This window comes from Anomaloglossus baeobatrachus, chromosome 8 (genome assembly GCF_048569485.1).
Source record: "Anomaloglossus baeobatrachus isolate aAnoBae1 chromosome 8, aAnoBae1.hap1, whole genome shotgun sequence".
Classification (NCBI taxonomy): domain Eukaryota; kingdom Metazoa; phylum Chordata; class Amphibia; order Anura; family Aromobatidae; genus Anomaloglossus; species Anomaloglossus baeobatrachus.
Window position 1 is genome coordinate 18,429,623 of NC_134360.1, and position 27,500 is coordinate 18,457,122.

Here is a 27,500-nt window from a genome sequence, read left to right on the forward strand (position 1 = left end):
TATTTTCCTCCTCTAAAACCAGGGTGCGTCTTATGGTCCGGTGCGTCTTATGGTCCGGTGCGTCTTATAGTCCGAAAAATACGGTATTTTGTAAAGCTGAACAGGGACTCTGTAAAGTGGGCCTCTTGTGGCTTCTCTATGTGGGAAATCTGTTACAGTGTCTTCCATTACTACCTCTTGCGGTCGGCATTTCACCATCTGATTGCTCTAACTGTAAAGAACCCTTTCCTGTTTAGCTGCTGGAATCGCCTTTCTTCCACCTGTAATTACTGCCCCGGTGTCTTTACTATTGCCTTTAGAAGGAATAAGTTCCGTGCCGTCCTTTGTATTGACCACATGTGCCAGAAATCTGGCTTAAAATACTCTGAAAGGTTGCAAAATGTGAGTTTTCGCAAAAATGTTGCAACTTTTCACGCTTTTTTTTTTAATAATTATATCTAGCATATAAACTAAATAAAGATTCCACTTCGCATCTCTGTTTTTCCTAGTAAAAACTAGCCTTCAACTGACTGTAAACTCCTGTATTGTTCCAGCCTATTTGCCTGACTTCAGTTCTTTTTCAATATCCGTACTCCGTCTCTTTGTATTTGGAGTACGGATTCTCTCCGGGTAAGTGTACTCATCCTCTAGTCACTTGCTCTTCTGAATTGGGACATCTGCTTTCTTCGTCGCTCCTCTCTTTTTTCTGTGTCGCTATTTCCTATTGCTACGAAAGAGGAGCGCTGGATAAAAACAAGCAATGCCGCACAGGAATTAGAGAGAAGAGCTGCAGGTGCTGGGGAAGTGTGCTGCAGTAGATGCCACAATGCAATGTCACAATATGCCCAGATAGAGGTATATTAGGCTAGAGATCCAACAAAGAGATACGCCTTGTCGCTGGCTGTTGGGCTCTCATAAACTGGACATTTTATGTGCTAAGTATCTCATTTTAAAAACTTATTTTTAATAGTAGTAATGCAGTTCCAAGGCATTTTAAGTTAGGGACCCAGCAAAGAGATACTGTGATGTCTGCCCGGAACCACAGTCTCAGGATGGCTGATACGGCAAGATTGGAGGAAAGTCGCTCACTAAACAGGATCCTGAGAACCCTGAAACTCTTAAATCCCTATACAGGGATTTGGAATAAGTACAGGGCCCTGGAGATCGCTACCTGTGGAAGGGTGAGTCCAAGAAGAGTAGTCGACAGGCAGGGTTAAACCAGGAGATACGGAAAAGGGACAAAATCAGCTGACAAGGGCGTAGTCAGGAAATCAGGCAGAGGTCAAAACTGGATATGACAGCAAGGTCCAAAATCGGCAGGCAAGAGAGTAGTCAAAGAGGAGGCAGGGGTCAAAACACTGGAATCAACAAATTCAGAACAGGGAGAACCAGAGACAAGCAGTAATACAAAACTATATCTGGCAGTGACCAGCAGACAGGACGGGGAACAAGAAGGGTGTGGTGTCTTCCTATTGGCTGTAGCTGAAAGGTGGAAACGTCAGCTTGAATACACACGCCACCTACAGTCAGCCAGTGGTACTGCAGATCCCAGGGAAACCCAGCTTAGTGGATGAGCAGATGCTGTGCCCACCAGAGCCACTGGCACCGACTCCTTTCCTATCACCAGCACACCATTGCAGGAATAAGGCGACTGGTGACTGAAGCAGAAGTCGCAGGAGAGGACTCCAGTGAGGACATGACAGATACGCCTTGTCGCTGGCTGTTGGGCTCTCATAAACTGGCCATTTTTATCTAATTGTTAAAACTAATTTTTAATAGCAGTAACGCAGTTCCAAAATTACTATATTCAATATTTGCATACCTTACTTCAGAGTGCAGCTGTATACTTTTCAGCAATGTCACAATGCAGGGCGCTGCCATTCACAGAGAGAAGCCAAAGTCCATGTACAGAGAGAAGGAGTACAGATATAGAATAATAACAGATGAAGCCAGGCAAGCAGATTGGTGGAAAACAGGGGTTCAGGGGTCACTTTAAAGCTACTGATGACCATGAAAAAATTTAAATCAGCTAATGAAGTGAATTACAAACTTTATTAATTGGAAACAATTAGTCTTGAGTAAAGGCCGCTTTACACGCTACGACACTGCTAAAGCGATGTCGTTGTGGTCACGGAATTTGTGACGCACATCCGGCCGCGTTAGCGATGCCGTTGCATGTGACACCTATGAGCGATTTTGAATCATCGCAAAAACGATCAAAATCGCTCATCGGTGACATCACCCCTATTCTCAATTATCGTTGCTGCTGCAGGTACGATGTTGTTCGTCGTTCCTGTGGCAGCACACATCGCTCCGTGTGACACCGCAGGAGCGAGGAACCTCACCTTACCTGCGGCCGCCCGCAATGAGGAAGGAAGGAGGTGGGCGGGATGTTACATCCGCTCATCTCCGCCCCTCTGCTTCTATTGGGCGGCCGCTTAGTGACGTCGCTGTGACGCCGAACGCACCTCCCCTTTAGAAAAGAGGTGGTTCGCTGGTCACAGCGACAACGCTAGGCAGGTAAGTAATGTGACGGGTCTGGGCGATGTTGTGCGCCACAGGCAACGATTTGCCCGTGACGCACAAACGATGTGGGCGGGTACGCACGATAGCGATCTTGCAAGCGAGATCGCAGCGTGTAAAGCGGCCTTTAGTCTTAAACAAATATAAAGAAAATAAATAAGTAATAATAATAATAATAATAATAATAATAATAAAAACAACAATAATAATAAATAATAATAATAATAATAAATGAGTACATACAGTATGTGTATGAATTGTATAATGGCACAATGAGAATAATCGCAATACAGTTACACTATATTGACTGATCGATGACTTTACCTGATACTCATTTTTGAACATGACGATGGCTTGCAAGAGAATTCTCTGTATTCTGTGAGCCCGATGTCTGAAATATACAAATGATAAACTTTCACTTATCCAGCGTACGGCAGAAGAGAATTAACCAAGAGGAACCTCAAGACCCACCTCTTCCAACAAGCCTACAACCTACAATAGCCCTCAGTCCAGTACACCACTGCGCAACCAGCTCTGTCCTCACCTATTGTACCATCACCCATTCCCTGTAGACTGTGAGCCCTCGCGGGCAGGGTCCTCTCTCCCCCTGTATACTCACCCATTCCCTGTAGACTGTGAGCCCTCGCGGGCAGGGTCCTCTCTCCCCCTGTAGACTGTGAGCCCTCGCGGGCAGGGTCCTCTCTCCCCCTGTATACTCACCCATTCCCTGTAGACTGTGAGCCCTCGCGGGCAGGGTCCTCTCTCCCCCTGTAGACTGTGAGCCCTCGCGGGCAGGGTCCTCTCTCCCCCTGTAGACTGTGAGCCCTCGCGGGCAGGGTCCTCTCTCCTCCTGTAGACTGTGAGCCCTCGCGGGCAGGGTCCTCTCTCCCCCTGTAGACTGTGAGCCCTCGCGGGCAGGGTCCTCTTTCCTCCTGTAGACTGTGAGCCCTCGCGGGCAGGGTCTTCTCTCCTCCTGTAGACTGTGAGCCCTCGCGGGCAGGGTCCTCTCTCCCCCTGTAGACTGTGAGCCCTCGCGGGCAGGGTCCTCTCTCCCCCTGTAGACTGTGAGCCCTTGCGGGCAGGGTCCTCTCTCCCCCTGTAGACTGTGAGCCCTCGCGGGCAGGGTCCTCTCTCCCCCTGTAGACTGTGAGCCCTCGCGGGCAGGGTCCTCTCTCCTCCTGTAGACTGTGAGCCCTCGCGGGCAGGGTCCTCTCTCCTCCTATACCAGTCTGTTATGTACTGTTAATGATTGTTGTACATATACCATCTTTCACTGTAAAGCGCCATGGAATAAATGGTGCTATAATAACAAATAATAATAATAATAATAACCATGCATTGACAATTCACAAGGGAAAGAAATCACTATGGCAAAACGAGGATGTTTGGGAGCCGACTGCTGGGCCCTATTGATACTGGAGGTCCAAGGGTCCTTTGTGTGAATAGAGCAGTATTGAGCACGAATGGTTTAAGGGGTTTCAGCAGCCAAATACATAGATTTATCACTCATCTTGTAGCTGGTGGGTGATAAGTGTTTATGTTACACCCATTTATGTTTGCAGCCACCCCTAAGATTTTCTATACTTTAATAATCATTATAAATTGCAGACCTATTCTCCCATTGTCTTGTTGTTTCATCCCTGCTCTTATTTTCCTCCTTACCTCCTATCTTATATTTCTGTGTGAGCGTGCTGTTAGATAGATTTTTGGTTCCCCTGTTTGTCTAAGGGGTACTTTGCACGCTGCGACATCACTAGCTGATGCTAGCGATGCCGAGCGCGATAGTACCCGCCCCTGTCGCACATGCGATATCTTGTGATAGCTGCCGTAGCGAACATTATCGCTACGGCAGCTTCACATGCACTTACCTGCCCTTCGACGTCGCTCTGGCCGGCGACCAGCCTCCTTCCTAAGGGGGCGGGTCGTGCGGCGTCACACGGCAGGCGGCCAATAGAAGCGAACGGGCGGAGATGAGCAGGACGTAAACATCCCGTCCGCCTCCTTCCTTCCGCATAGCCGGAGGGACACAGGTAAGAAGATGTTCCTCGCTCCTGCAGCTTTATACACAGCGATGTGTGCTGCCGCAGGAACGAGGAACAACATCGTAACAGCGGTCGTCCCGAAATTATGGAAATGACCGATGCTACACAGATCTAGGCTTTACACGTTGCGATATTGTTACTAGCGCCGGATGTGCGTCACTTTCGATTTGACCCCGACGATATCGCAGTAGCGATGTCGCAACGTGCAAAGTACCCCTAACTCTGTTGGTTTTATTACACTCCCATTCTGGACCACCCCTAGGGTAAGGGGAGGAGAAGGTATAAGATCAGGGCTGGTCAGGAGCCCCGCCAGGATGGCGGCTCAGCTTCAGAGGTAAATCTAAGATCAGGGATAGCTAGGGTCCCTCTAGCCTGTGGGCAAGTCTAGGAGCCCCTGTCCTCAGCTTTCTCCATAACATCCGCGACAGTGTGGAGGTTGTTATACCTCTAGAAGGAACCTCTGAGAGACAGAGAGAGAATTCGCTTGGCCTGACCACCAGGCAAGGTCTGTGTGTTAGGATTGGAACACCTTCTGTGGGATCTTTGGGAGATATCATATGTGGGAAAACCCCGCTGCAATAAATATATATATAGCGCCTTTTTATGTTCTGTGTAAGCTTTTGTGCCACAAAAACCTTTTTTGTTTCTTTGTTACTGGAGCTGTTTATGTGGAAGGAAAAAACCTGCTGAATGTAAATGGAAATCGTTCCTGTGTGATACCTCAACCAGCAATCTGAGTCGGTAAACCTATCACAGTATATGTGTACTGTATATATATATATATATATATATATATATATATATATATATAGTGTATACACTTGTGCCAATAGTAACAAAAATTATTTTCTGAGATATTTATTTTTCGATCTAAATAATTTTCAAAAATGATCGGGGTGCTTAAATAGTTCACTGCTTGGCAAATGATGGATGAAATTATTATTGGGTGTCTGTAATTAGAAAGCAGAACTGCGTGACTCTCTGTCATAACCATAGGGATGATTTATATTCTAATAACCATTTCCATGTAATGTGCAAGATCAATTAAATAATGATCTGTGCCGGGGTGTCCCTATGTGAAATTTGCCTTAAGTTTAAATCCACTTCACTATGTGAAATAGACAAAATATTGAAATGGCTCCAGAGATTAGCCGAGCCTTACTCATCGATTCGATGCTATGAATGCATCCATTCTGCCTGCCTTGCCTATCAATTGCTAATTCATCGAGGTGCATGCCTCTATTAGTCATGGATTGCCCGTCTTGCTCATCCATCCTCTTAGATTCTGTATTCATTATCATTAGTCACATATATCATGTCAATCTCGATGCGTCCGTTGATCGGTGTCGCGGTATGCATAAGCATGGTACTGTACCGATACAGGTTTTGTCAGAGCATAATTGCAAAAATCAAGTCAAGTTCTGTCTAGCCATATAATTAGAGTAATGCAGGTAACGCAGAGGCTGTGAGGGTGACTATAAGCAATAGTTAGAAAGAGCTGTCTCATGAAAAATAATCCTAAGGATATTGTGAGACTGTGACCGGGGTTGTCTATGACGGCCGGTATGTCTCGCCCCGTTTGTGCTCACTCCATGATAGAAAGTACATCCACTCTAGGGTTAATGCTGTTTCCTTACAGGCTGAAGGAAGGGTTAAATGCAAACAGGAACAAGGGCAGGTGTGCCGGGTGTGAGGGAGTGAACACAACTCCCTGAGTTCTCTGCTGGAGAAGCACATGTATATTGGTGTGGACTTTTGTTTGGACATTAAAACCGTGTGCTGTGAAACTTAATGCCTGGATCCCGTGTCTTCTGCTGCGCAGCCGACCGTGCTACCTCACATATGGTGGAGAATGCGGGCATCCCAGCCGGTGAGGTGTAGCTTCCTTTTCTGGTGACCCGGTAGCACATGTCCTGGATTCAAGCGGCTATACTACGGCCCAAACCCAGCGACACCATGGAGGAAATACTAAAGCAGCAGCAACAGATCAATGCACACCTGCTCCAATCCTTGAAATCGCAGGACCAAAGACACCAAGAACAGCTGGTTCAGGCCAATGCACGTCAGCAGCAAGCCTTACAATTGCAGGAACAAAGACATCAAGAACAGATGGTTCTCCTGGCCAAGTCGATCCGTGCTGGACCGGCAGCAACAACCCCGGGACTGGGTGATGACGGCAGCGTCCGGAAAGCGGTGAGACAAGCGTTGCAAAAGATGACCCCGGGGGATGATGTGGAAGCGTTCCTGGCGGTGTTTGAGCGGGTGGCCGAGCGGGAAAAGCTGCCGACCCCCCAGTGGGCTGAGGTATTGTCGCCCTATCTGACGGGGGAACCCCAAAAAGCGTACCTGGAGCTCTGTACCGAGGACGCCATTGACTATGTGACCCTAAAAGCCGAAATACTGGCACGGTTGGGGGTGAATACCTATGTACGGGCTCAGCGGGTAAATCAGTGGTTCTATGAGGAAGCCAAACCCGTACGCTCCCAGGCCTATGACTTGTTGCATCTTGTAAAAAAGTGGTTACAGCCTGACACTCTGAGCCCGGCGCAGATGGTGGAAAGGGTAGTAGTGGATCGTTTTGTGCGCACTTTACCCGTCACCGTTCAACGGTGGGTAGGACAGGGTGACCCGAGTACCCTGGACCAATTAGTGTCCCTGGTAGAGCGGCATGTGGCTACGCAGGACTTGATACGGGACACTGAGACTTTGCGTACCGCCCGTCGGTCCGGCCCCTCCAAGCCTAGGGCCAAGGACCCACCGCCGACACCGGTGCAGGAGTCCCCTACCGTCCCGTCTGAGGCCACGGCCGCCATTCCTGAGGTCCGGAAGGTTCTGTACCCTAAACGACAACCCGTCAAGGGGGTTTCCGTCCCCATTAGATGTTGGCGATGCCAGCGGGTGGGACATATGGAAGCCCAGTGTCCACTCACCACGGAGCCCATGGATTGTGGGGTTACCCGGCAGGGTTCAATGTATGCTCAGGTGGTGTGTACCGCTGACCTGGTCTCCCCAGAGACGGAGCCCCACTTGTGCCAAATACAGGTGAATGGATGTCCGGTTACAGGATTGTTGGATTCCGGAAGCTTAGTGACCCTTGTGCGATCCACCTTGAGGGCTAAAGTAAAGGCCACAGGACGTACCGTGGGGGTGGTTTGCATACATGGAGACCGCCGAGACTATCCCAAAGGGATTGTCACCATCACAGCACCTTGCGGTCAGGTGCAACATGAGGTGGGATTTCTTAACACTCTTCCCTATGACGTGATCCTAGGAAGGGATCTACCCTATTTTTGGACTTTATGGAAGGGACCCCCTAAGTCTCCTCAGATATTGGTCAGTCCGGGACCTGAGCCCTACAATCCTGAATCCGGGACACCTGCCGTAGGGGTCCCCATGATAGGGACAGAATGTGAACCCGATAGGTCGCCCCTAGAGGTATTGGCAGGAGAGGCTGAGACGGTCGAACCCATCCCGGAGTTGGAGGCGTCCCCGGATACGTTTGGGACTGCCCAACTCCAGGACCCTACATTAATACATGCCCGGAGTCGGGTGACAGTAATTGACGGGGTGGCACAGCTGCCCGGTGCCCAGGTAAGGTACCCCCATTTCGCTCTTAAGCAGGATTTACTCTACCGGGTAGATGAAATACGGGGCGTGGGGGTAGAGCAGTTGGTGGTGCCCCAGCCGCATCGTCGGCGGGTCCTCGACTTGGCTCATAAACACCTGATGAGTGGACACCTAGGGGTCAAGAAAACGCAGGAGCGAATATTGCAAAGGTTCTATTGGCCCGGGGTCTTTGGGGAGGTAAAACGGTTCTGCGAAACCTGCCTGGAGTGTCAGCTTACCGCACCCCTGACCCATTTTCGCAGTCCGTTGGTACCGTTACCCATTATAGAAGTCCCTTTTGAACGGATAGGGATGGATCTGGTGGGGCCCCTCGTAAAGTCCGCTCGAGGGCACCAACACATCCTAGTGATCGTTGACTATGCCACCCGGTATCCCGAGGCGATACCTCTCAGACATACTGCAGCAAAGCTTATAGCTCGGGAGTTGTTTGCTGTGTTCTGCCGGGTGGGGTTGCCCAAGGAGATCCTTACGGATCAGGGGACCCCATTCATGTCTAAAGTGACCAAAGAGCTATGCCGGCTACTCCAGATCAAGCAGTTGCGTACGTCTGTGTATCATCCTCAAACGGACGGTTTAGTCGAGCGTTTCAATAAAACCCTGAAAACCATGCTCAAAAGGGTGATTTCCAAAGACGGGAAAGACTGGGATATGATGCTTCCCTATTTGATGTTTGCCATCCGTGAGGTGCCACAGGCATCCACGGGGTTTTCGCCTTTTGAATTATTATACGGGCGACATCCCCGGGGATTGTTGGACCTGGCAAAGGAAACATGGGAGCAAGAGCCCACCCCCCATAAAAGTGTGATTGAACACATTTTGGGTATGCAGAACCGCATAAGCGCGGTCATGCCAATTGTGAAGGAGCATTTACAGGAGGCTCAGGCCGCGCAAAGCGGCCGCTACAATAGACAAGCCACCGTGCGGACCTTTAAACCCGGGGATCGGGTGTTGGTATTAATCCCCACGGCGGAGAGTAAATTCCTGGCTCAGTGGCAAGGCCCCTACGAGATAAAGGAAAGAGTCGGGGTGGTTAACTATAAAGTATTGCAGCCCGGTAGGCGGAAACCTGAACAAATATACCATGTCAACCTGTTAAAACCTTGGCAGGAACGGGAAAGCCTGATGGCTGTTTTTTCCCCATCTCCCTCCTCTTCGGGTCGTTCACCTCCGGCTCCAGTGACCTCCGGAGAGGACGAACCGGAAGTAAGGATTGGAGAAGCCCTCACCAAGACTCAGAGGCGAGAGGCCAGACGGTTGGTTCAGCAGAACCCCGATGTCTTCTCCGAGCTGCCCGGTAGGACCAGTCTGATACGACATGATATTGTCACCGAGCCCCACCTGAAGGTACGCCTGAAGTCATACCGGGTACCGGAGGCTCGACGACAAGCCATATCGGAGGAAGTAAAGACAATGTTACGCCTGGGGGGTCATCGAAAAATCCCGGAGTGAATGGGCTAGCCCGATTGTCCTAATACCAAAACCCGATGGCTCCTTAAGGTTCTGCAATGACTTTAGGAGATTGAACGAAATATCCAAGTTCGATCTCTACCCCATGCCCAGGGTGGATGAGCTGATTGATAGGCTGGGACAGGCGCGGTATTTTACCACGCTCGACCTGACCAAAGGGTACTGGCAGGTGCCACTGACGGAGTCCGCCAAGGAGAAAAACGCTTTTGTTACGCCGGAGGGTCTCTTCCACTATGTTGTCTTGCCTTTTGGGTTACATGGCGCTCCGGCCACGTTCCAGAGGTTGATGGACTTAGTGCTGGAACCCCACCAGGCGTATGCATCAGCGTACCTTGATGACATCATTATTTACAGCTCCGATTGGCAGACCCACTTGGAACAGGTACAAGCGGTGGTGGACGCGCTTCGAACAGCCGGATTGACAGCCAATCCCAAGAAATGTGCGTTGGGACTCACGGAAGCCCGCTACTTGGGCTACGTGATAGGCCAAGGAGTGATTAAGCCCCAAATTAACAAGGTTGAGGCGATCCAGAAGTGGCCTAGACCCCTGACCACGAAGCAGGTTAGGGCCTTCCTGGGTATCGTGGGGTACTACAGGAGGTTTGTAAAGGATTTTGCGGGACTATCAGCCCCCTTGACGGACCTTCTCAAAGGCAAGAAGTCCGTCATGGTGCGCTGGACTCCGCAGGCCGAGGACTCCTTCCGGGCCCTGAAGGGGGTCCTGTGCGGACAGCCCGTTCTCGTACACCCTGATTTCCGGAAGGAGTTCATAGTACAGACTGACGCCTCAGAGGTCGGCCTGGGGGCAGTGTTGTCTCAGGTGGTTCAGGGGGAGGAACACCCCGTCACCTTCTTAAGTAGGAAGCTCACCCCTCCCGAGCGGAATTATAGCGTAGTGGAGAAGGAGTGCCTGGCGATCAAGTGGGCCTTGGAGTCCCTACGCTATTACCTGCTGGGACGGCAGTTTCGCTTGGTGACGGATCACTCTCCACTGGTCTGGATGAGGTCCGCCAAGGAACGGAATGCCCGGGTTACCCGGTGGTTCCTTTCTCTGCAGAACTTCCGGTTTACGGTTGAACATAGGGCCGGTAGGTTGCAGGGCAACGCCGATGCCTTGTCCCGCGGCCCGTGTTTGATGGCGGGAGTTCAACCCCGCACGCTTGAACTGAGGGGGGGGGGGTATGTGAGACTGTGACCGGGGTTGTCTATGACGGCCGGTATGTCTCGCCCCGGTTGTGCTCACTCCATGATAGAAAGTACATCCACTCTAGGGTTAATGCTGTTTCCTTACAGGCTGAAGGAAGGGTTAAATGCAAACAGGAACAAGGGCAGGTGTGCCGGGTGTGAGGGAGTGAACACAACTCCCTGAGTTCTCTGCTGGAGAAGCACATGTATATTGGTGTGGACTTTTGTTTGGACATTAAAACCGTGTGCTGTGAAACTTAATGCCTGGATCCCGTGTCTTCTGCTGCGCAGCCGACCGTGCTACCTCACAATATGCATAAAAATCTATCAATCCAAGTCCTTCCTTAGCCCCCTCATGACCTAGGATGTACCGGTATGTTCTAACTCATGTAGGGGTGATCACAGCTGCTGCGGTGAGCCGGCAGAGATCCCTGCACATGTCTGCTGATTTGTACAGTAGACATGTGTGCCTCGCAGACGCAGGTGATCCACGATCTACCCGCACCTGTTAACCCCTTAGATTGCGCTGTCAACATGTGACAGCGCGATTTAAATGGCCCTGCCTTTCCCCATTGCCATCGGAGGCCCTGTGACGTGATCACGGGGAGCCCATGCTTGCCATGGTAGCATAGGATCATGTGATGACTCATGTCACTATCATGACTTAAGGCAGCTTTACACGTAACAACATCACTAACGAGATGTCGTTGGGGTCACGGAATTCGTGACGCACATCCGGCCTCGTTAGTGACGTTGTTGCGTGTGAAACGCAGGAACGACCGTTAACGATCAAAATTACTCACCTAATCGTTGATCGTTGACACGTCATTCCTTTCCCGATTATCGTTGCTGTTGCAGGACGCAGGTTGTTCGTCGTTCCTGCGGCAGCACATATTGCTATGTGTGACACCGCAGGAATGAGGAACATCACCGTACCTGTAGCTGCCGGCAATGAGGAAGGAGGTGGGCGGGATGTTCGGCCCGCTCCTCTCTGCCCCTCTGCTTCTATTGGACGGCCGCTTAGTGACGTTGCTGTGACGCTGAATGAACTGCCCCCTTAGAAAGGAGGCAGTTCGCCGGCCACAGCGACGTCGCTAGGCAGGTAAGTATGTGTGACGGGTGTAAGCGATGTTGTGCGCCACGGGCAGCGATTTGCCTGTGATACAGAAATGACGGGGGCGGGTACGCTCGCGAGCGATATCGCTGCGTGTAAAGTGCCCTTTAGTTCCTATTATAGCTGACAGAGCGCCGGCTGTAACACAAATTCAGCACTTCTGCTCATCAGATCTGTGTAGCTCTGATCAACAGAAATGAACCAGCGATCAGACAGCTGATCCTTATAGTCTCCTAGAGGGACTAGTAAAATAAAAAAAAGTAAAAAAAGCTTTAGAAAAGTTAAAAAAAGTAAAAAAAAATGCTTTAAAACATAAAAAACCTAAAAGTTCAAATCACCCCCCATTAAAAAATTAAACAGTAAAAAAATTTAAAAATATACACATATTTGGTAGTGCAGACTTAAAAAATGCCCGATCTATCAAAAAATGAAATCAATTAATCTGATTGGTAAACAGCATAGGGGACAAAAAATTCCAAATGCCAAAATTATGTTTTTTGGTAGTCGCAAATTTTGACCAAAATGCAATAACAGGCGATCAAAAGGTAGCATTCGCATAAAAATGATACCAGCTTGACACACAAAAAATAAGCCATCACTGAGCCCCAGATCCTGAAAAAGGAAAACAGTACGGGTTGTCGAAAATGGCGCAAAAAGTGTGCCACTTTTTTTGGACAAACGTCTGAATTTTTTTCACCCCTTAAATAAAAGTAAACCTATACATGTTTGGTATCAACGAACTCGTACTGACCTGAGGTATGACACCGATGCATGAGTGTTACCATATAGTGAACACAGTGAATAAAATACCCCAAAAACCATTGTGCAATCTCACTTTTTTTTGCAATTTTTCCGCACTTGAAATTTTTTTGTCGTTTTCCTGTACACTATATGGTTAAACTAATGGTTTAATTTAAAAGTACAACTCGTCCCGCAAAAAACAAGCCCTCATATGGCAAGATTGACGGAAAAATAAAAAAAAGGTTATGGCTCTCAGAAGAAGGAGAGCAAAAAACAAAAACGAAAAACGGAAAATCGAATGGCCAAGAAGGGGTAAACTAGTATGTTGCTCCCTTAGTCCCCCAATCCACCTGGCGTTTGACCAAGTGGAGAGGCAACAGAGCAGATGCATTTGGCTGTGCTTGGGACTCTCCTAGAAATGAATGGAGAGAGCACATGTGGACGTCTTTCCACTCACTGCTGATCAGATACTAGCCGAAATTGGGGATTGGCAAAAATAGGTACTGGACTCCTCCGAGGCGGAACCTGAATCAGACATTTATGCCCATATCCTTCATCTCTCGTGAACACATTGGATGTTGGCCAAACCCATAACTAACGTAAATGGACGTTTTCCAACTTTTCCCAACGGTCTAAATCGGAAGGAAAGTTGGATGGGCAGTTGGATTTCAACATGCCCAATCCTTTCATTCTCAGGGGAAATTAGTCTCCTATATAGATGTCTGTCAACGATTTAAATTCTACCCATTGACATTGGATGAAAGTTTGGTGAACAAGGCTAGCCATTATTCTGGGGTCATGCAAGTGTATAGAAAATTGTTCCCGTTCTCATCCAGAAAGTCGGAGGAATTTTTCTCACTTCTCATCTGTGTGATATCTATGAACTGTTCGTATGCAATCCATTTTTTTAATCTTTTACAGGACCATTTAAGGGGGTGTTACATGCAGCGATATTGCTAGCGATGTCGCTGGTGAAAGCACCCACCCCTGTCGTTTGCGCGTCACGGGCAAATCGCTGCCCGTGGCGCAAAAAATCGTTAGGAGCCGTCACACGGACTTACCTGTTTTGTTTAGCGACGTTGCTGTGTTCGGCAAACCACCTCCTTTCTAACGGGGCGGTTCGTGCGGCGTCACAGCGGCGTCACTAAGCGGCCGCCCAATAGAAGCGTAGGAGCGGAAATCAGCGGGACGTAACATCCCCCCCACCTCCTTCCTTCCTCATTGCCGGCGGTCGCGGGTAAGCTGTTGTTCGTCGTTCCCGGGGTGTCACACGTAGCGTTGTGTGCTGCCTCGGGAACGACGAACAACCTGCGAGATCAACAATCAACGATTTTTTGAAAAGGAATGTGTCAACGATGGACGATAAGGTGAATATTTTCCATCGTTAACGGTCGTTCTTTGCTGTCACATGCAACGACGTCGCTAACGATGCCGGATGTGCGTCACGGAATCCGTGACCCCAGCGATATATCGTTAGATACGTCGTTGCGTGTAACGGGGCATTTACAGTTTCCAATCTTCCAAAATTGTATAATATATCTGTAAAAATCTGATGTCGTACAGATGATCCAATTTTTTTCTCGCACCGTACCAACTTCGGAGTCAATACTGCAATTTTTTTCTAATGCCGAATACAGCTGAGAAAAAATACGCTCATCTGCTCATTTTTTTTACCGGATTGCAGTAGTCCAATTTATACACTTGTGTAATCGACCCTCAGACTGGTGTTGGATAAACCCGCTATCAACAGGTTCGTATGATGGTCTAATGTGTATGGAGGCACTGTCTGACTGTCGGGAGAGATCTTGACATGTCCAACGTCGGACTCTCGATCCCATTGTTCTACCAGAAATTAGCCCCACTCCCCAGCTGATGTAACAGCTGGCGACTTTCTCATAGAGATCACTGTAACACTCGGCTAAGTGAGTACTCCTGTGTAAGGTAGGGTCGGCTAAGATGAGTGTCGCCTGAACAATTGGCCGAAGTATCGCATGGTTGGCTCTCATGATGTTGGACAGTAAAGGCGCGAAGGATATTTCTTTTACATGCAGAGGCAATTAGCTGCGGGTAGAGCAGTCTTGCAGTGGATTTCTCCAGTATCTTCATGGTAATCACGTGAACGCTCAGGCAAGCTGGGACAGTCGGGAGAGATAGCTGTCTCTCCTTCTCCAATCAAATCACATGCAGGCATTGGCGGAGCTGATGTCACTTCTCCACCGGAGTCCGCTCCTGTGACCTCTTCTTCGGTCACCAGGTGACGCCGTAAGCCCGCCTTGGACTGTGCTGGTGATAGCGGAGGAGTCAGTGCCAGTGGCTCTTGTGGGCACAGCATCTGCTCATCCACTAAGCTGGGTTTCCCTGGGACCTGCAGTACCATGGCTGACTCTGGTGACATGTGTCTTCCAGCTGAAGTTACCACCTTTCCGCTACAGCCAATGGGAAGGCACCACACCCTTCTAATTCCTCCTCCTGTCTGCTGGTCCCTGCCAGATATAGTTTTGTAGTTCTGCTTATCTCTGGTTTACACCCTGCTCCTGAGTTTCTGATCCCTGTGTTTGACCTCTGCCCGTTCACTGACGACGTTCCTGCCTGCCGTGTTATGTACTTCACTGCCATCTTTGGTTTGACTTTAGCCTGAATTCCTGACCACCCTCTTGCCTGCCAATTTTGTTCCTTTTTGTACCTCGTGGTTTGGACCCTGCCTGATGATTAGTCTTTCCTGGATAGGCAGCGCTATCCTGAATCTTGTGTAATTCCAAATCCCTGTACAGGGGTTAAAGGGTTTTTGGCTTCTTTGGATCCTGCTGAGTGGGCACCTAGCCTCTAGTCTGTCCGTGACAGCCGTCCTGAGACCGTGGTCCCCGGCAGACATCTCAGCATACATGTGTGAGGGAGGCCAGGAGGAATATCTATTTGGCAAAAGGACATCTAAAATGTATATATAATGTCAAGCTTATTGCCCAATGGCTCTAGATCATAGTGGAGCACAGGATTCAACCCCGCGAGGGTCAAAAATCCAAAGAAAAAAAGCAGTAATCCAGCTCTAGAAATACAAAAAATCTTAAAAATAAAATTTCACGCATGGGTACATATCCCTCGGACAATATATTACCGAGTGAATAGCGTGATCATCTCTCAACACGTTTCAAGTGGGTAGAGCACTCTTAATCATGATCAATGTATGACTAGCTTGTGTTGGCCTTAGAGCTTGCGCTCACGAGAAGTTAATGATTCTGATAGTCGATATAATAGAACATGTTGGGTAAAACTTTAGGAAACAAAACTACTAACTTAAAGTTGTCAACCCCAACCATACGAGAGCTGGCTCTTCTTCCAAGAGTGTCTTCGTCTTCAGGAACCAAAGCCTTGGCGTGTTGGCTACCCCGACCGGAGTGGATTCTAAATGAGCACTGTGTAGATTTAAGCGAGTAGCTAACTATTTATACTCGCTATACTCATAATGAGTACTGTCTAATACTCGTGTATTTGTTCTGAATAGCGTGTGCAATTCAAGTCAACGGGGAAAAACTCGAAATGTAACTAGTAACTCGAATTCCGCACTATTAGCTACTCACACGAATAGTACGGCATTCGAATTACTTGTTACATTGCCAGTTTTTCCCCATTGACTTGCATTGCACACACTGTTTGGAGCGAATACGCGAGTATTAGACAGTACTCATTATGAGGATAGCGAATACGAATAGTTAGGTACTCGCTCAACTGTAGCGCTGTGTACTAATATATCACCGCCCGCAGAGTCACGGACAATCATTTCATGGGTACAATACTCAGCCATTTTTGCAGATCTGAATCGTTCATTTCGGGGGGGGATTATCCTTAATACATTTTTCCCAGGAAGGGCGCACCGGCTGCCTTTATACTCCCAAAAGGTGGCCGATGTGACGAGTCTTAATCTTCAATTCTCTTTCATCCAAGTAATGTCTTCTTATTGTAATCTATTTATTGATATACAGGTTGTAGTTTATTACTTTGTTCCATTCCAAACATCTCGGTAATAAATACCTTTAAGAGGCCAGGCTTGGTATTAATTCCCTTTTATAAGTCTGAAGACAAGAAGTATATAGCTGTATTTTCTTTATTCACGAAGCACTTAAATCTTCAGATCTCATTCTGCTTGTCAGAGCCTTGCGGCAGGATTATCTCCATAGTAGCAACACAGTAAACAGCTCCCAGATCATTTTATATTCCGGGGAGCAGACGCCGGCTCCGACACCTTTCCTTCTGCGCGTCTAATAGTTCTCGATAAAACCTCAATTAATTCATGCAAGTAATATAAACACCTCGTCTACGTATGCAAAATGGCTTCTCCAGAGTACAAACTCCCTCTTTTCTAAATGGACCAAGGCGTCTTGACTTGAGCTCTTTAGGACTTCTTTACCGCGGGCTGCACCTATATTCTGTAACGGTGCATTGGAGGTGTAGACGGCCTCCTAGTCTGTGTTCTCCGCTCATCATCCCCAGGGTGGTTATAATTAGTGTCAAATCCTTTCTGCCCATATATTGTAGACTTTTAGTCCAGGAGTGGCATGAAATATTATAGGGTCCTATCAAAGAAAGGTCACCTTGCTGTGGTTGATGGGCTACGAATGCCTCCCATGAATTGGACAATTTCTACTCTAAGTATCTTCATTTTTTCAGTACATTCCACATATCATTAATACAGTATAAATGTCATATATTATATATTTGCACAAATCTTAGCGCTTACAGAGACTGCTGTATTGCATGCATTGTAGACTTTTAGTATGAAATAAAATAGGGTCCCATCAAAGAAAGATCACCTTGCCGTGGTTGATGGGCTCACATGAATTTTACAATTTCTGCTCTAAGTATCTTCATTTTTTCAGTACATTCATTAATACAGTATAAATGTCATATCTATATATATAATTGCCTTATTCTGTCTGTCTTGCTCCAAAATTGTGTCACGTGACAGTGTCACCATAAGTGTCATAAAAGTGACAACTGTCAGATTGACCGCTGGGCTCGGCCTGGCCCCACCCCCCCACACGGATTGGCCGCTCGCCTCGGCCTGGCCCCGCCCCCTGCATGGATTAGCCGCTCTGGGCTCGGCCTGGCTCCGCTCCCCCCACGGATTGGCCGCTCACCTCGGCCTGGCCCCGCCCCCCACATGGATTAGCCGCTCGCCCCGGACCTCCGCACGCATCGCCCGCTCCAGTGTACAACGGCTCCCGGTACACATGTGCAGAGAGCCGGCATACGCTGACGCCTCGCCCGCTCAGCCCCGCTCCAGCGTACACCGGCTCCCGGTACACATGTGCAGGGAGCCGGCATACGCTGCGGTCAATAATGAAGTGTCATGCAGCGGTGAAAGAGTTAAAGACACTGCAAGACACTTCATTATAGGCAGCGGGCACCCCCAGAAGAGAGAAGACAGAAGAAAGAAGACCCCGAAGTCATACTCACCAGACGACGACCGGGAGCAGGTGAGCGCATCAAGGTCCTGCAGCGGCGGAACACACACACACGCACACACATAAGAACAGACACACACACATCAGATCACACTCACTCACTCTCACACACACCTCACACACACATCAGATCGCATCCACAGACTCACAACATCCAGTGATATCGCTTACTTCTCGGCGGCGATACTGTGCGTGCAGTGACCTTCCAGGACCTGCCGGAGGATCACATGGCCGGAAGCATGTGGTATCTCCGGATGTTGTGAGTGTGTGAGCGCGTATGTGCGATATCGTCAGTGTGTGTGTGTGCGTGTATGCGATCGGGTGTGTGCGTGTGTTCTGATGTGTGAGTGTATGCGATCGGATCTGTGAGTGTCGGCAGAGGAGCACGGCGTGCAGCACAGCTGCTGGGACCGCCCACCGGAGGGCACAGGGAGAAGTGGGGTGTGAGTGTATGCGATCAGATGTGTGCGTGTATACTATCTGATGTGTGACTGTGGAGCACGATGGGGAGTGCGCAGCATGGGGGATGGAGCACGATGGGGGGTGCGCAGCATAGGGGATGGAGCACAATGGGGGGTGCGCAGCATGGGAGATGGAGCACGATGGGGGGTGCGCAGCATGGGGGATGGAGCATGATGGGGAGTGCGCAGCATGGGGGATGGAGCACAATGGGGAGTGCGCAGCATGGGGGATGGAGCACGATGGGGGGGTGCGCAGCATGGGGGATGGAGCACGAGGGGGGATGGAGCACGATGGGGGGGTGCGTAGCATGGGGGATGGAGCACGATGGGGAGTGCGCAGCATGGGGGATGGAGCATGATGGGGAGTGCGCAGCATGGGGGATGGAGCATGATGGGGAGTGCGCAGCATGGGGGATGGAGCACGATGGGAAGTGCGCAGCATAGGGGATGGAGCACGATGGGAGTGCGCAGCATGGGGGATGGAGCACAATGGGGGGTGCGCAGCATGGGGGATGGAGCACAATGGGGGGTGCGCAGCATGGGGGATGGAGCACGATGGGGGTGCACACCTCCACCCAAAACACACACACAGCGCCACACGCGCACCGCACAACACACCACACACACACTGGGAACCACAAACACCGCCCTACACAGACAACGCCGCACACACACAACACACAAACACCGCGGCATACACAAATATACGCACATACCGCGCAACACACACACTGCACAAAACATACCTCCCCCAAAACACACACATGCACTCCAGACCCACACAAACCGCGCAACACACACAGCACCACACACACAGAACGCTGCAGACACACAGCGCTCCACAAACAACGCAACACACACAACGCAACACACATACAACACCGCTCTCACCCCCCCCCACACCCAGACAACACCCAGAACATTTACAGTGCCCTACACAAACACTGGCAACTACACACAACATCATCGATATGTATATAACAAAAATCATACATTAACTACACAATAAATTCTAGAATACCCGATGCGTTAGAATCGGGCCACCTTCTAGTATTATATATTTGCACAAATCTTAGCGCTTACAGAGACTGCTGTATTGCATGCATTGTAGACTTTTAGTATGAAATAAGATGGGGTCCCATCAAAGAAAGATCACCTTGCCGTGGTTGATGGGCTCACATGAATTTTACAATTTCTGCTCTAAGTATCTTCATTTTTTCAGTACATTCCATATATCATTAATACAGTATAAATGTCATATATTATGTTTGCATATACATTGATACTTACAAAGGCTGCTATATTCTTTTCCTTGTGTTTCGTGTAGTCATAGCAGGTGGTAACTGTTCACACTTGCTGTGTTCTATTTGTAGATGCAGTTTTTTTCCCATTATATATTGGAGGTGTAAACGGCCTCCTATTCTGTGTTCTTCTCCCATCATCCCCAGGCTGTTATAATTAGTGTCAGATCCTACCTGCCCATGCATTGTAGACTTTTAGTCCAGGAGAGGTATGAAATAAGATAGGGTCCCATCAAAGAAAGATCACCTTGCCGTGGTTGATGGGCTCACATGAATTTTACAATTTCTGCTCTAAGTATCTTCATTTTTTCAGTACATTCCATATATCATTAATACAGTATAAATTTTAAATATTCTATAATTGCATATATTTTAGTGCTTAAAGAGGCTGCTGTATTCTTTTATGTTTTGTGTAGTTATAGGAGCTGGTACCTGTTCACACTTGCTGTGTGTTTTTTCCCATTATATATTGGAGGTATATATGGCCTCCTATTCTGTGTTTTCCTCCCATCGTCCCCAGGGTGGTTATAATTAATGTCAGATCCTACCTGCCCATATACTGTAATTGTAGACTTTTAGTCCAGGAGAGGCATGAAATAGTATAGAGTCCCATCAAAGAAAGGTCACCTTTCCACGGTTGATGGGCACACAGGAACTGGCCAATTTGTGCGCAAAGAACCTTCATTTTTTTAAAGTATTGTATTTTCCAGATTGTAAGATGAACGTTTTCCCCAAAATTGGGGATAAAATAGGGGTGCGTCTTACAATGCCAGATATGGCTTACTGAGATGGCGGTGGTGGAGCAAGGTCATAGGACGCAGAGCCGTCAATTCTGAGGGTGTCACTGCAGTGTCGCGGTGGCGGCGGGTGCATTGAGCTGACTGCGGGCTCTAATGAATTGCGCGCGGTTGACGCTGTGGAGGTGGCGCGTGCACAGAGTGACAAAATAGACTTAAAGAAAATGGCCGCGGAGACCTTTCTGTGCATGCGCCACCTCCACGGCCATTTTCTTGAAGTCCATCATGTCAACTGCAGGTGATTCAATGGAGTCCACAGTCAGATCAGGCGCCCACCGCCGCAGCGACACCTCGTCCTGTGACCCTTCTGAGTCATCCACTGCAGTGACACCTCCACTGCACGAGGCAGATCAATGGCGCCTGCTGCTGTGACACCCCCGAGTCCGCAGTATTGCCATCCCTCCGCCCACTGACCCTCCTGAGACGCAACACCCCTTCCTCTGAGCCCGCAGTATCGCTGACCCTGCAAAAAAATTGTGACTTTTTAGGAAGTCACAATCAATGAATTGAGCCTTATAGTTGAAAAACAAAAAAACACACCTACAATGGCAAATGTAAAAAAATACTTGTAAACAAATACAAAATAGAGTTTAAAAAGGTCGCAATTTAAAGGCTGAATAAGGTACTAAATACTAAATAAAAATGAGCAAAACCCCCCAAAAACAAGATAAGAAACTGTGCAAATTCAATAGTGAGTCAGGCCCAACGCTCTTTTACATGTGGCCATAGTAAAGCTCCATTTTGTAAGTGTTAGGGAAGAAGAGTCTGCTCACACTGCTGTCCATCCTGTCTCTCATACCTAATACTGGAGATACCAGGGGGTTGAGGTAACAAGAGGCTGCTCACACTGCCATCCAGCCAGTCTATATGATCTAAAGCTGGGGATAACTGGGTGATGAGATAAGAAGCTGCTCACACTGCTATGCACTGTTTCTCTGATGTTATATTGGAGATACCAGGGGTGCTAAGGTTAGAAGAGACTGCTAACACTGCTCTCCACTCTTTCTGACCTAATACTGGAGATACCAGGGTTGCTTAGGTAAGACGCTGCTCACACTGCTGTCCATATGCATGTGCTTGTGTTAGATCAGGTGCGTATACCTCTATATTACAAGGATCAGCTGCAGACTTTCCACAGACAACTATCCAATGGCAAAATTCTGTTGTGCATTTCGTTGCAGAAATGCTGCAGATTTGTAAAGGGTGAAGTTTCCAGCATAAACTGACATGATGGAAATGTTAAATCTGCTGGGGATTTTGTCTGCATTAGCATTAGTGATGAGCGGGCACTACCATGCTCAGGTGCTCTGTACTTGTAACTGGTGAGGAGCATGGTAGTGTCCGCTCATCACTAGTTACGAGTACAGAGCACCCGAGCATGGTAGTGCCCGCTCATCACTAGTTACGAGTACTGAGCACCTGAGCATGGTAGTGCCCGCTCATCACTAGTTACAAGTACTGAGCACCCGAGCATGGTAGTGCCCTCTCATCACTAGTTACCAGTACTCAGCACCCGAGCATGGTAGTGCCCGCTCATCACTAGTTACCAGTACTGAGCCCCCGAGCATGGTAGTGCCCACTCATCACTAGTTACCAGTACAGAGCACCTGAGCATGGTAGTGCCCGCTCATCACTAGTTACCAGTACTGAGCCCCCGAGCATGGTAGTGCCCGCTCATCACTAGTTACCAGTACTGAGCACACGAGCATGGTAGTGCCCGCTCATCACTAGTTACCAGTACTGAGCACCCGAGCATGGTAGTGCCCGCTCATCACTAGTTACCAGTACTGAGCACCCGACATGGTAGTGCCCACTCATCACTAGTTACCAGTACAGAGCACCTGAGCATGGTAGTGCCCGCTCATCACTAGTTACCAGTACTGAGCCCCCGAGCATGGTAGTGCCCACTCATCACTAGTTATGAGTACTGAGCACCCGAGCATGGTAGTGCCCACTCATCACTAGTTACCAGTACAGAGCACCTGAGCATGGTAGTGCCCGCTCATCACTAGTTACCAGTACAGAGCACCCGAGCATGGTAGTGCCCGCTCATCACTAGTTACCAGTACTGAGCACCCGAGCATGGTAGTGCCCACTCATCACTAGTTACGAGTACAGAGCACCCGAGCATGGTAGTGCCCGCTCATCACTAGTTACCAGTACAGAGCACCCGAGCATGGTAGTGCCCGCTCATCACTAGTTACCAGTACTGAGCACCCGAGCATGGTAGTGCCTGCTCATCACTAGTTACCAGTACTGAGCACCTGAGCATGGTAGTGCCCGCTTATCACTAGTTACCAGTACTGAGCACCTGAGCATGGTAGTGCCCGCTCATCACTAGTTACCAGTACTGAGCACCCGAGCATGGTAGTGCCCACTCATCACTAGTTACCAGTACTGAGCACCCGAGCATGGTAGTGCCCGCTCATCACTAGTTACCAGTACAGAGCACCTGAGCATGGTAGTGCCCGCTCATCACTAGTTACGAGTACAGAGCACCCGAGCATGGTAGTGCCCGCTCATCACTAGTTACCAGTACTGAGCACCCGAGCATGGTAATGCCCGCTCATCACTAGTTACCAGTACTGAGCACCCGAGCATGGTAGTGCCCGCTCATCACTAGTTACCAGTACTGAGCACCCAAGCATGGTAGTGCCCGCTCATCACTAGTTACCAGTACTGAGCACCCGAGCATGGTAGTGCCCGCTCATCACTAGTTACGAGTACTGAGCACCTGAGCATGGTAGTGCCCGCTCATCACTAGCTACCAGTACTGAGCACCCGAGCATGGTAGTGCCCGCTCATCACTAGTTACCAGTACTGAGCACCTGAGCATGGTAGTGCCCGCTCATCACTAGTTACGAGTACTGAGCACCTGAGCATGGTAGTGCTCGCTCATCACTAGTTACCAGTACTGAGCACCCGAGCATGGTAGTGCCCACTCATCACTAGTTACCAGTACTGAGCACCCGAGCATGGTAGTGCCCGCTTATCACTAGTTACCAGTACTGAGCACCTGAGCATGGTAGTGCCCGCTCATCACTAGTTACCAGTACTGAGCACCCGAGCATGGTAGTGCCCACTCATCACTAGTTACCAGTACTGAGCACCCGAGCATGGTAGTGCCCGCTCATCACTAGTTACCAGTACTGAGCACCTGAGCATGGTAGTGCCCGCTCATCACTAGTTACCAGTACTGAGCACCTGAGCATGGTAGTGCTCACTCATCACCAGTTACCAGTACTGAGCACCCGAGCATGGTAGTGCCCGCTCATCACTAGTTACCAGTACAGAGCACCTGAGCATGGTAGTGCCCGCTCATCACTAGTTACGAGTACAGAGCACCCGAGCATGGTAGTGCCCGCTCATCACTAGTTACCAGTACTGAGCACCCGAGCATGGTAATGCCCGCTCATCACTAGTTACCAGTACTGAGCACCCGAGCATGGTAGTACCCGCTCATCACTAGTTACCAGTACTGAGCACCCGAGCATGGTAGTGCCCGCTCATCACTAGTTACCAGTACTGAGCACCTGAGCATGGTAGTGCTCACTCATCACTAGTTACCAGTACTGAGCACCCGAGCATGGTAGTGCCCGCTCATCACTAGTTACCAGTACTGAGCACCCGAGCATGGTAGTGCCCGCTCATCACTAGTCACCAGTACTGAGCACCCGAGCATGGTAGTGCCCGCTCATCACTAGTTACCAGTACTGAGCACCCGAGCATGGTAGTGCCCGCTCATCACCAGTTACCAGTACTGAGCACCCGAGCATGGTAGTGCCCGCTCATCACTAGTTACCAGTACTGAGCACCCGAGCATGGTAGTGCCCGCTCATCACTAGTTACCAGTACTGAGCACCCGAGCATGGTAGTGCTCGCTCATCACTAGTTACCAGTACTGAGCACCCGAGCATGGTAGTGCCCGCTCATCACTAGTTACCAGTACAGAGCACCTGAGCATGGTAGTGCTCGCTCATCACTAGTTACCAGTACTGAGCACCCGAGCATGGTAGTGCCCGCTCATCACTAGTTATGAGTACTGAGCACCCGAGCATGGTAGTGCCCGCTCATCACTAGTTACCAGTACTGAGCACCCGAGCATGGTAGTGCCCGCTCATCACTAGTTACCAGTACTGAGCACCTGAGCATGGTAGTGCTCACTCATCACTAGTTACCAGTACTGAGCACCCGAGCATGGTAGTGCCCGCTCATCACTAGTTACCAGTACTGAGCACCCGAGCATGGTAGTGCCCGCTCATCACTAGTTACCAGTACTGAGCACCCGAGCATGGTAGTGCCCGCTGATCACTAGTTACCAGTACTGAGCACCAGAGCATGGTAGTGCTCGCTCATCACTAGTTACCAGTACTGAGCACCTGAGCATGGTAGTGCTCACTCATCACTAGTTACCAGTACTGAGCACCCGAGCATGGTAGTGCCCGCTCATCACTAGTTACCAGTACTGAGCACCTGAGCATGGTAGTGCCCGCTGATCAATAGTTACCAGTACTGAGCACCTGAGCATGGTAGTGCTTGCTCATCACTAGTTACCAGTACTGAGCACCTGAGCATGGTAGTGCCCGCTCATCACTAGTTACCAGTACTGAGCACCTGAGCATGGTAGTGCTCGCTCATCACTAGTTACCAGTACTGAGCACCTGAGCATGGTAGTGCTCACTCATCACTAGTTACCAGTACTGAGCACCCGAGCATGGTAGTGCCCGCTCATCACTAGTTACGAGTACTGAGCACCCGAGCATGGTAGTGCCCGCTCATCACTAGTTACCAGTACTGAGCACCCGAGCATGGTAGTGCCCACTCATCACTAGTTACCAGTACAGAGCACCCGAGCATGGTAGTGCCCGCTCATCACTAGTTACCAGTACTGAGCACCCGAGCATGGTAGTGCCTGCTCATCACTAGTTACCAGTACTGAGCATCCGAGCATGGTAGTGCCCGCTCATCACTAGTTACCAGTACTGAGCATCCGAGCATGGTAGTGCCCGCTCATCACTAGTTACCAGTACTGAGCACCCGAGCATGGTAGTGCCCGCTCATCACTAGTTACCAGTACTGAGCATCCGAGCATGGTAGTGCCCGCTCATCACTAGTTACCAGTACTGAGCACCCGAGCATGGTAGTGCCCGCTCATCACTAGTTACCAGTACTGAGCACCTGAGCATGGTAGTGCCCGTTCATCACTAGTTACCAGTACTGAGCATCCGAGCATGGTAGTGCCCGCTCATCACTAGTTACCAGTACTGTCATAGACGAGTCCTTGGGACCCCACATTGCGTCTCTCCTAGACGAGTCCTTGGGACCCCACACTGCGCACGTTTGCATTAGATTGTGTAACATGTCATAAATGGGAACTATAATAATCAGTCATATTGATACAAGGGTTAATTAACCACCGCTTCATAGTTGTCATTCGCTGTGGAAAATGACTTACCCGGGCTCCCAGTATCGGAGGTAATGAGCTGGGATATCTCTAGCACAGGCAGTGGAGCAGGAAGTGCAGAAAACAGCGTGGACGTTGCTAAGCAACCTGCAGCCGGGCCCGGGCCTACCCCTGGGAGTAGCTCCAGCCCCGCCATTGTCATTCATGTCAGACACAACAGCAGCGCTCCTCCGCCTCCATTCACCACAGTGTAACCTGAACTCTCCAACTGTCTCCATACCCGAGCTCTGCCACACACATGGCCGCTGTATATCATACCCCATCACTGGTGGATACAGACAGGAGGGGCCCTGTGCAAGAGCAATATATCAGCCCTTTACAGCCCAAGAGCTCCTCACACTGCACAATCCACGTGCTCTGGAGGTAGAAATGGGCAGTCCTATGTAACACCACAGATAACACAGTGATATATCTCTGCAGTCCTATGTAACACCACAGATAACACAGTGATATCTCTCCGAGTACAGATAATGTAGTAGATGTCACCTGCAGTCCTATGTAACACCACAGATAACACAGTGATAATTCACCCAGATAGATAGGTAGATAGATACATGAATAGATAATGGATAGATAGATAGATAGATAGATTGATGGATAGATAGTTGGATAGATAGATTGATAGATAGATAGAGGGATAGATAGATAGATAGAGGGATAGATAGATAGATAGATAGATAGATAGATAGAGGGATAGATAGAGGGATAGATAGATAGATAGATAGATAGATAGATAGATAGATAGATAGATAGAGGGATAGATAGATAGATAGATAGATAGATAGAGGGATAGATAGAGGGATAGATAGATAGATAGATAGAGGGATAGATAGAAAGATAGATAGAGGGATAGATAGATAGATAGAGGGATAGATAGATAGATAGATAGATAGATAGATAGATAGATGGATAGATAGATAGATAGATAGATAGATAGAGGGACAGATAGATATATAGAGGGATAGATAGATAGATAGATAGATAGAGAGATAGATAGATAGATAGAGGGATAGATAGATATATAGAGGGATAGATAGATAGATAGATAGATAGATAGATAGATAGATAGATAGATAGATAGAGAGAGAGATAGATAGATAGATAGATAGATAGATAGATAGATAGATAGAGGGATAGATAGATAGATAGATAGATAGATAGAGGGATAGATAGATAGATAGATAGATAGATAGATAGATAGATAGATAGATAGATAGATAGATAGAGGGATAGATAGATAGATAGATAGATAGATAGAGGGATAGATAGATAGATAGAGGGATAGATAGATAGAGGGATAGATAGATAGAAAATTGTATCATCTGAAGCCACCAGTGAGG

At 48.9% G+C, this 27,500-nt stretch overlaps 1 protein-coding gene across 5 annotated transcripts in view; it reads right to left on the reverse strand.

Moving 5' to 3' along the window:
- The window catches only part of CFAP20DC (CFAP20 domain containing), a 438,163-nt gene extending 411,845 nt beyond the window's left edge, over window positions 1-26,318 (reverse strand). For 4 of the 5 annotated variants that reach the window (XM_075321351.1, XM_075321349.1, XM_075321348.1 and 1 more), the window contains exons 1-2: window positions 26,152-26,318; window positions 2,827-2,893 (exon numbers count right to left, since the gene is read on the reverse strand). In XM_075321351.1, the coding sequence (XP_075177466.1) occupies window positions 2,827-2,893; window positions 26,152-26,306 (222 nt within the window). In that variant the 5' untranslated portion in view covers window positions 26,307-26,318. Of the gene's footprint in view, window positions 1-1,801; window positions 1,854-2,826; window positions 2,894-26,151 lie in introns of those variants that run through there. The other variant, XM_075321352.1, reaches the window with a different exon arrangement.
- Between the last annotated feature and the right edge of the window lie 1,182 nt (window positions 26,319-27,500).